The following is a 10,415-nucleotide window of genomic DNA, read 5'->3' as shown; positions in this document are numbered from 1 at the left end:
GATGTTGAAGATACGAAAAATATTAGTCTACGATATAGACCCTTACAAAAAATATGCTGATGCAGAAATATGCTTCTTATCAAGCAAGTTATCTAAAATTTTAGATAAAAATCTCCTTTGCTTCAAGCATAACGGCCATTCGGACTTGATGGTGGCTATAAGCATCGCGAGCAGCGTTACCATGCGCACGGCTGTCTCGCGCAATTGGGCTACTTTGAACCCGAACTCACAGGTGAAATCAATCAAAGCCGCAGGTTGTCTATCTGTTTTGTGGGCCACTATCAAAATACACCCCGGGCGCGTTGTGACACAGTTTATAGCGCAAGAAATCATGCTTCCACCCGTGAAAACCGAAATATTAGAACCAGAAAATAGGAAAAGTTTTAGAAAGTTCCACAGCAATACTTTACCTCGCAGCAATGTTTTGCACAACAGCAGCCTTGGACTGCCTTTGACACTTCGTTTATTTTGGCTTGTTTGTTTGACTAAAACAGTGGAACTAAAACCGGAAAGCTATCCCAAAATAAACATCTTAAACATCTTGTTTAAAAACAAGTTATCTTTATCCATCTTATTTTATGTTGATCACCGTGTTTATTTGGATAAACCAGTTATCTTTATCCGTCTTGTTTAATATTGATTCCCGTGTTTATTTGGATGAACCAGCTATCTTTATCCATCGCATTTAATATTGATTACCGTGTTTATTTTCTGCCTGCAAGAGAGCTAATTTGCTTGTTTCGCCTTGCTAACCTGTTTGGGACTGTTCAACGGCAGCTGGGGTGAATCCCAGCAAAACATGAGACTTCTGGTAAGTTACAGGAAGGCCTGCTTAAAATAAACTATGATTTATATTGATATTACAGATGTTTTAAACTAAATATCTCGAAGAAAATTATTTTCAAACCAGGAGTCATGAATACATTTAACTTGAGAGTTATTTAAAACGTGGCATGCAGTCCTTTCATTTTTGCATTTTTAATTGATTAAGTGTGGCCTGTCCGCGGATTTTCATACACTGCAGGTTCACTACCAGCTCTTTTTGCATGACTCATTGAAGCAAAAACTGAAAAAATGTATTTGTTGTTCCAGAGAATGTCCAAATTCACAGAAATATATTTTGATCCCTAAGTTTTATATTCAGTTATTAACAGAATAGATTGTGTTATAAATATAAATGATTATGTTGTGGAAACAATGAAAGCGTGTGCGTTAAGAGAGTTCCTTGTGTTTAAGTAACTGGTCAGAATTATAAGAATTCACGAACTAGTCGTACCCCCCAAATGAAATAATATTAAAATTTAGGGAAATTAGGTTGCTCATAACGGCTGCTGTTCTAAATTCCACACCTTGCCAGTTTGTGTAGTTGTGTAAAATGTAACCCCCCCCCTCCATATTTGATCAGCGCCTTGTTTGACAGTTCGGTCAGAGTTTCATGAGCCTACTGTACAAATAATTTGCATATAGAATACATTATGCATCGGAGATGGACACACCTTCTCCACCCACCCCAGGATGCATTTCTCTGAATTGTGTAGTAGGCGGAGCCAGGCTGAGACATTACATTACATTACAGGCATTTAGCAGACGCTCTTATCCAGAGCGACTTACACAACTTTTACAAAGCATTTTTACATTGTATCCATTTATACAGCTGGATATATGCTGAAGCAATGCAGGTTAAGTACCTTGCTCAAGGGAATCGAACCTGCGACCTTTCGGTTACAAGTCTAGTTCCTTACCCACTGTGCTACACTCCGTCCAGTGAGTGCAGTGAGTGCAGTTACTCTTTAAAGCTCGCATTAGAGTCCATGAGATGTCCTTGAGTGACAGTCGGCCTTCACGCATTCCAGCTGACGGTGTGAGCCAGAGACCGCTGATTGGACGCTGCTAGGCGCCTCCCTTCCTCTGATCCCTGTGTGGGCCTGTGAGACAGCTGATTGGTTGCTGCCTGGCTCCCGCCTTCCTCTGTCTGCCCTTTGAGTTGGGGGGGAACGGACACTTGAATGCTGGCTGGGGTATCTGGCTGAGGTCTGGAAGGCCGGCTGGCCCCGTGAGCTCTTAAGCTCACTCAGCGCTGACCGCAGTGCATTCTGGTATAGAACCTCCGGGAGGCACCCTTCCACCAGGGATGTTGCCACGGTCACGGATTGTTGCCGGGGCCGGGCCGGGAGGCTCCGTGGGGCGGGGAGCCCGCTGTCCACCCTCCCCCTGCCCTTCAGCTTCGCCTCCAGTCGCCTCCTGGCCAATTTCACGAACGCCTCCTCCAGCTTAGGGTCCTGCTCCCCCTCTTCGCTTCTCCGCATCTCCTCTTCCTTCTCCTTCCTCCTCCTCCTCTCCTTGGCCTTTCTCCGGAGCCACCCGTCGTAGGTCTCTCGCTGGGTTCCCCCCTTGGAGGATGCGTTTGTTTGGCTCGTGAGTGCCCCCTGCTGGTCAGAGTGGACCCCCCTCCTGGTTTTCCCGCCCTTCGGTTCCGGGTAGCCAATGAGGTGCGCGTAAACGAGCGCGGCGGAAGCTTCCGGCTGGGCTGCGGGCTCCTCACCGGCTCTCCTGTCCACAGGGGGCGCTGTGGACATGTCTAAGTAATCGGGGCTAAGGGAAGATCCGGGATTTTTCTCCTCGGCTTCTTCTGTCTCGTCGCCTTCCCGGGGTCCCATCTGAAGGGCCCGGCTCTGCCCCGCCCTCCTCTGGCTCCTCCCCCTCTGGGAGGCGGGCGTCTCTTTATGGCCCACCTGCGGTGCAGGGGATGTCGCCTTTGAGTCATGTGACAGGAAGTCCCTCGGGCCTTGGGTTGAGCGCCCGTGGGGGTGAGCGGTGGCGGTGGCGCCCTCTGCTGGTGTGACCGCTGCACCAGGCCGCTCGGCCGCCCCGCCGCTCGGAGCTCCCGCTCGTCGATCCGGCTCCGCCCCCGCGGCCCCTCTCTGCCGAGCCCCGGCCGCCTCCCTCCTCTTCCTCTCCGCCCAGGCGCTCACCCTCCGCTCCGACTCCCTCGCCCGCTCCTCCGCCTCCCGCTCCTTCCGCCTCCTCTCCTCCCTCTCCGCCCGCCTGCGCCTCCGCGCCTCCGCCCGCTCCCTGCGAGCGAGGCGGTCCTTCGCCCGGACCCAGTCCCCCAGCGGCCCGCCCTGGCTGCTGTCCAGGCGGCTCTGGGTCGGAGCCTTTCTGGGCGGGGCCTGCGCTTCCCCCTCCCCCTCCTCGGCCCCGCCCCTCCCGGCCTCCCGCCTCTCCTTCGCTCGCGCCCTCCTCCTCCTCGGTCGCCGCGGCGAAGCGCTCCTCTCCGGCTCGGGCGGCCGCGGCGGACGCGTCGCCCCCAGCAACCGGAGCCAGGCGGATTTTTCGACGGGCACGACCAGGACGCCTCCGAATCGCAGGACCCCGGCCGCCGCCGTGCAACCCCGGAGGTGCTCGCGAAGCTTCCGCGTCCACGAATCTCCCGAGCGGGCCCCTCCCGTCCCGCCGCTCCTCTCCCGAAACCCATCCCCTCCGTCTCCCTGATTGGACGCCCGAGAGCAGCCTCCTTCGTCCCGCCCCCTCGCCCCTACAGCCCAAACCTTGGGCATCTCCACGGTGATTCGCCGCCTCTGCTTCCGCTTCTCCCCGGCCCCCCCTGGCCCCCGCTCGGGCTCGGCGGGCGCCGCGGCCCCCCCCGGGTCGGCCGCCCCCGCCCCCGCGGCTCCGGCGCTCTTCCTGTGTCTGCAGTGCATTCTGGGAACCAAGCCCTGCACTGTTATCTGTGGAAAAACAGGCACGGGTTCAGCTCGAAATAAAATTTCTAATCAAATTCCATGTGCGGTTAAAGTAACTGTAAAACTAGGTTCAGTTCCCATAAGGACAGTGTATTTATACATCTGACCAAAGTACATTTACCTGAACTGCCACTGTCAAAATATCCATTTCTAAATATGGACAGAATATTATATAAATCTCCTTATGACAGTCTGTACTGAACATCTGATTATGCAACATTAAAATGTCAGAAGATATGTTTTTTTCTCCCCTCAATTCTGGGAAAAAGTAATGTTAAATAGTTATTATATAGTTAATAAATTAATATTTAAGATATCTGCCTGTACTGGAGCATAACTAATAAAAACATTGCTAACTGCAGTGGGGAGGGGCAGTCTGGGTTCATTAGTAAAGCATCTCAGAGCTGACCTGGGATCAGTTTTAGGGTTTGAGCTCATAATGGATGAGGTTAGGATCTGGACGGGGGGGAAACTGATCCAAGGTCAGCTCTCGCTGCTCTAATAAAAATGGACCTCCTGGTCTGTCGCCTTTCCGTGCAGAAATGTGCTTGGCAGTGATTTTGATGTGTGCTGGAGGTTCTGCCTGACGGTGAGGCCATGTGACCTGTTGTCATGGAGACAGCACTCTTGGCTACTCAAACGCACCAAAAGAAACTTTGTGGAAACCTCTCTGCAGTATAAACTGAGCTGTTTCCCTAGTCCCCCCCCCCCACCCAACACAAGCTCTGTGGAGTGAACACCTTCAAACTCAGTGTTATTTCTGTCATTCTGCCTTTTTTTTTACATTGGTATTCACTGATCGGCTGTAGCACACAAAAGGTTCAAATCCAAACCGCCACATTCCTAGGAGCGCTCGACCGTACGCTACGCGGCTCGGATACTCACGCAGTGGTTCTCCAGGTGGACCCAGCGCAGGTGTCCGGCTCCCTGTTCCCTCCCGCTCTTCAGTGTGTTCCCTGCAGTGTTTGGGCTCTGCTTAGCAACCAGTGTGACCCTGCGCGCTTTACAGTGACAAGGCGACCGTGCTACGGAGGGAAAGCAGGTCTTTAACGAATCCCTTCCTCAAATCCTTTTCCACTTTAATCCGCAAAACCTCCTTGTCCAATAGGAAGCCTCGCGTCCGCTTAAAAGTTAATGTTGTATGACAATGCGTTATCGCATTAGGATATTTCAAATTACCAGCTGGAATAGGGGGACTGCAGTTTTTATTACAAGTCTTTATGTGTTGTTCTCTGTGGGTCACCGTATAACTGCACTGTTTAACAGCATGCTTTGCTTCTGGGTAATGCAGTTTTGCTAACTGCCATTTGACAGATCCTTTGTATTGTTTAAAATGTGACCGTATTTTGCTGGTTGACAATGCTAAGTTTCAATGGGTGTCTTGCTAATTGCCGAGCTTCTCCAGGACCAAGGTTGGGAACCCGTGTAACAGATCGGGGGTGTAATATATCAGTGGTGGTTCTCAAACTCGGTCCTGGGGGAGCGCTGCGTATGCTGGTTTTTTGTTCCAACCACAGTTGCAATCCCAGAATTTTTATCAAGATGCTCATTTTTTATTAATTGGATGCTTTTTGTGTTTTGAGGGATTGTTTGCCATCTTAAGCCGCATTGTCAAAAATAGCTTTGCCTACTGTGAAGAAAAAACGTGCCAAATTCACTTTGCGCTACATTGGGGAAACAATTAAATAAAAAGTGTTAAAAAGAAAGATTTTTTTTAAACTGCTGAAATTAAAGACTGAGCTGAATCAATAGGCTCCTAATTGGTGAATGTTTGGACACCTGGCCACTAGAATGAACCATTTTGTTCTTAATGAAGAATTCCAAGACAAAGCAATTGGTAACGAGGCACACCTGCGTTGTGTTAAGGAAAACATTATGAAAGAACTCGTGCACGTGCGCTTAGCAACCTTAATTGAGCAAGAGATTGGCTGTAAAACCAGTGCACACACAGGGGTCCTCTGCACTGAGTCTGAGAACAGCTGTGGCTTGGCTGTTTCTTACGCACACCTGCTGTGCTGGTCCCCCTAATAAGAAGTAAAGGTTCTGGAGGAGAACCAAAAAGTTTGTGCCTATGGAAAGCAAACTAAATTATAATGTATTAAATGAAACATGCCAAGGTAGATAAAATGCACTCTAAATCCAATACTGAATTCATTTGTTTCGCATGAGGTGTTGGTTTTTGGTCTTTGTTAAACTGCAGTTGACCTCTTTTCAGGGCAAATGTGCTGTGGGTTATGTGAAAAAACAGAGCCTGTGTGTGTGTGTGTGTGTGTGCATGTGTGTATGTGCAAAAGCGTAAGTGTGTGTGTATGTGTGTGTGTGTGTGTGTGTGTGTGTGTGTGTGTGCAACTGTGTAAGTGTGTGTGTATGTATGCATGTGTGTGTGTATGTATGCGTATGTGCGTGTGTGTATGTGCAGCTGCGTAAGTGTGTGTGTGTGTATGCGTATGTGTGAGTGCTCACACATTAATGAGCGAGTGTGTGTAGGTGCGCACGCTCACACGTGACTGAGTGAATTAAGCTAACACCACAGGAGAGGAGAACAGATAAGACGGGTAAACACTGGGCCCCTCAGTAAAAATGACAGAAACGCAGCAGTGCAAGCAGGAGAGCCTGTGAAAATGCCCTTCCCATCAGCCCCCCAGCTGGACAGCGTTCCTCAAACGTTCATCAAACATTCACAGAGCGCACGGGACCTGCCCATGTGTTGTTTATGTCCGCGTATTCGTACATTTCATAATTTAAACTGTGTTTTACTGCGAAGGGGGAGACTGCAGTGGGAACATCGGTTTCACTCACTGACTCGATGAGCAGAGCAGCAGTACCTAACTTTTTCCACTAGATGGTGTAACGTTCAGCAAATCGATTTGTAGCTCCTGAAGAATCCCCCCTCTCAGTTCTTGCTTTGTCTAGCATTGTTTTAATGGGGGCACCATTGGCAGGGGACAGATCCCCCTGCAACACAGAGAAATGTTGCTTTTGCCTCCTCTCATAATCGATTAATCCCTGAGTCAAATGACTTTGGGGGACCGAGGCCAGTCTTGCTGCCCTTGTTGACAAACGCTCGGGTCAGGACGCCCGTCCACGGCCCGGCCGCGTCTGCCTCTCCCCTTCGGCCTTAAAAATTAATGTTGTATGACAATGCGTTATCGCATTAGGATATTTCTAATTACCAGCTGGAATAGGGGGACTGCAGTTTTTATTACAAGTCTTTATGTGGTGTTCTCTGTGGGTCACTGTATAACCGCACTGTTTAACAGCATGCTTTGCTTCTGGGTAATGCAGTTTGCTAACTGCCATTTGACAGATCCTTTGTATTGTTTAAAATGTGACTCTCCACTTCGGCCCCACGCCGCCATTTTCTCCCCCCCCCCTCAGGACCTCGCGTGGCGGGAGGGACGCTTTCTTTCATTAAGGAACAAGGAGGCAAGAGACGTTGCCAGCAAACCACTTTCCTCCCAAAGTGTGATTAATCCCGCTGCTGTTTCGCAGCTCGGTTTAGTATAGATTCGAGAGAGAGGTGAACGAGTTCAGGTTTGAGGCTGCAGGTTCCTCTCTTAGTGTGTACATTTGTGTGGACAGCCATTGCCGAATATTTTGGACTGTAAAATACAAAATGGAAGCAACATTTTCAAAAAATGTGCGTAAAAATATTTTTTAAATGCTCCGCATCCATATGTAATACCACTATGTATATATAATAATGTCTCTTGCTAAATATAATCTGTGTTTGTTTTTAATGCAGACTGGGGAATGACCAGCCCCCCCGTCACACTGTTTAAGCTGACCAACATCTGCACAAGTACTCAGATGTTCGAAGCACCTGGCAGAGATCGGTGAATCCGCTCGGCGTCAGTCAAAGAGAGTTTTGAGGAAAGAAAAGCGAGCGGGTCATAGAATATGGAGAGCTGTGGCGTAGCCAACGAGCCCTCTGATATATATATATAGATATACTATATCTATGGTAATCGGTTGGAACAAAACCAGCACATAGATCGGTTCTTCGGGACCGGAGCTATGCACCCCTGTTCTAGAAGCATCCCCAGCACGTGGTCTCACTCCCGTTATTTTAGATGCAGGTGACGCGGCAGGTCCGCAGTCAGCTGTGGGAGAACGATGGCGTGCTGATGGACAGGACGCCGCGTTGGAGATCATCCTTCCCCCCCCCCCCAGGTCAGTTTTCTCCACCCCTCCCCGCGAAGAAATGTCACAGTGGCATTTACACGCTCGTTTACACGCTCGCCAAAAGGATCGGCCGCGACACCAGGCTCTCTTCCTCCTAATCACGGGCTCTCTCTCTCTACAGCCGCTAAGCCCAGGTAGAGGCTAACATCTGCCCTTAAAATCCCCCCCCCCCCATCTGGAATCCAGATCGCTCTGAATCCCCCACTGTGAGTAAGGAGAAGTTTTCAGGAAGCTAAGCCCTTGTCCAAATGTTTAAAAAAGAAATGGAGAGTGTCCTGCTGTATTTATGTTTGAAACTGTGAAAATATCCTCTTTTTTTTCCCGCCTTGAAGTGGCTGCTGGCTGCAGTTTGCTGGCTTGCGCCGCGTCCTCCATTCTGGCTCAAAATAGGCTGGAAGGCTCCGCAGTTTCGCAGTTTCCGGAGGTTGCTGTTCTGCGGAGATTACTGCCAGACGAAGAAGGTAGGTGGGGAGAGAGGGTTATTTTAGCCTTTTCTTTCTCGGAAGGATTCTTCCGCCGCGTAGAAAGCCAGCCGCTATGGCGAGGTGTGACATCACAGTTTTTTTTTTTTGTGGGTACCTATTTCTGGGACTATACAGAGCCCCTCACACAATCTCACACGTGCAATCACACAGGCATACACAAAAACCCACTCTGTTACACACAGGCGCACACAAGGCTGCACGCACATACCGAAGCACATGCATACATGCACATACACACATCGTCAGGTACACACGCTCACACACACTCACACAGGCATGTGTGACGCTCACACACACCCACACAGGCATGTGTGACACACATACACACACACACACACACACATACACACACACCCACACAGTCATGTGTGACGCACACACACACACACACACACACACACACACAGGCAGGTGTGATACACATACACACACACACACACAGGCAGGTGTGACACACATACACACACACACACACACACAGGCAGGTGTGACACACATACGCGCACACACCGCAATATGAAGACTATGGAAGGTTACTGGCGGGGAAAGTTAGTTAGTTAGTGCGTCGTGTACCAAACTTTTAACATTTCCCATTAAGGGCTGTTTTTTACTTCTCTGTAGTCTGCATAGTTTGCATTGTGTGTAACCCCTGTAGCCCAGCTGGCAAAGGCCTTTCTGCGTGGGGAGAAGCCGGGTTCGACACGTCTCCCGCGCCTGTCCCAGCTCGGTGGAGCCCCCCGAAGCTCTGGATGGTTCCCCTGCTGCTCGGCCTAACGGGGCTCAAGTCAGGTCTGGCCTGTTTAAAACTGAAGGGGCGAGTGGAGTCTGGATAGTTTCATGTCTTGTTTAATTCGAAATAAGACATTGCCTGAGGAGATGCTGTCTTATTTAAGCACACACACACACACACACACACACACACACAAATGCAGACACTTTTTTCCCCAGCCGAACAGTGTGAATCAGATATTGTGATAGTGGGTGATTAGTCTCTCTTCGGTGATTGATTGCAGTGCGCACTTCAGGAAAATGGCGCGCGGCTGCATTCTCAGACCCAAGAGGAAGAGCTGCACTTTTCAGCACGAGAAATCATGCAAAGTCTACAATCGGTGGCTTTCTTGGGTTAAATTTGACACGCAAAGGCGAATTTAAACTTTGTTTTAGCGCATGGCTCAAATAATTAATAACTTTGCTGTAATTTCTGGGGAGAAGCTTCAGGTCCAGGTCCAGGTCCAGGGTCCAGTCTCACAAGCAAAGCAAGCTCTTAGCCAATCGGAATCTAGTCTAGTCCCACACAAGTGGGAGCCATCTGTCTCAAAACTGTCAAATGGAGCGGGTGAATTTTTTTTTCTGGTCTGCTGCAATACTGCTGCCACGCGTTATTACACGGGTAAATCCTACACTGAGGGTGATCGTCCCTAAAACCAACCCCCTCACCCGGCCCTCCCTTCACTGTTGAAGCTTTCAAAATGGACGCCGCGATATATAAGTGCGATCCGTCAGCGTTAGTGTCATCGTTCCCTCCCGCTGCTGAAATGGTTCTCCACACCTACCTCTCATATTCCAATTTTCTGTCTTACTGCTCTCTTCCACTGCCTGCAGGCTGCTGTGCTGTGATTGTTTAACTGCGTTTTCAAACCAAGAGGATGACGGCTTGGGAACTCCCAGCATGCACTGCAGCGGCCGATGTCGATCGGAGGCCGCAATGGGGTTTCAGAAAGGGCCGCGGCCATTAAACGGCAGACCCAGGGTGAGCTTCGATACGGAGACACAAACATCAGAGATAAGGTGTTCACTCCCGTTCACACAAACGAGTGCTAATCTCCAGAAGGATAAGAACATTAGCGGCCATAAAAGCAGGCGGGGCCAGCTTCGGTCGGCTTTAATAGCAAAGGCACGGACGGGAAGCCCCATCGCTCAGCTCGGAGTCTGGCCCTCACAAGGTCACGCCGAGGCGTACGCAAATATTTTATGGCATAATTATGCGTTTGATCATATATAA

General features: G+C 49.7%; 1 protein-coding gene across 1 annotated transcript in view; it reads left to right on the top strand.

Moving 5' to 3' along the window:
- The first annotated feature begins 221 nt into the window (after window positions 1–221).
- LOC135245511 (cGMP-inhibited 3',5'-cyclic phosphodiesterase 3A-like) overlaps window positions 222–10,415 on the top strand; it is a 71,373-nt gene continuing 61,179 nt past the window's right edge. Inside the window, exon 1 of the mRNA XM_064318596.1 lies at window positions 222–811. Coding sequence (XP_064174666.1) covers window positions 800–811 — 12 coding nt within the window. The 5' untranslated portion in view covers window positions 222–799. The remainder of the gene's footprint in view (window positions 812–10,415) is intronic.

Source organism: Anguilla rostrata, chromosome 19, assembly GCF_018555375.3.
Source record: "Anguilla rostrata isolate EN2019 chromosome 19, ASM1855537v3, whole genome shotgun sequence".
NCBI lineage: Eukaryota > Metazoa > Chordata > Actinopteri > Anguilliformes > Anguillidae > Anguilla > Anguilla rostrata.
The sequence above is the reverse complement of the archived record's forward strand: the minus strand, read 5'-3'. Positions and strand labels throughout refer to the sequence as shown.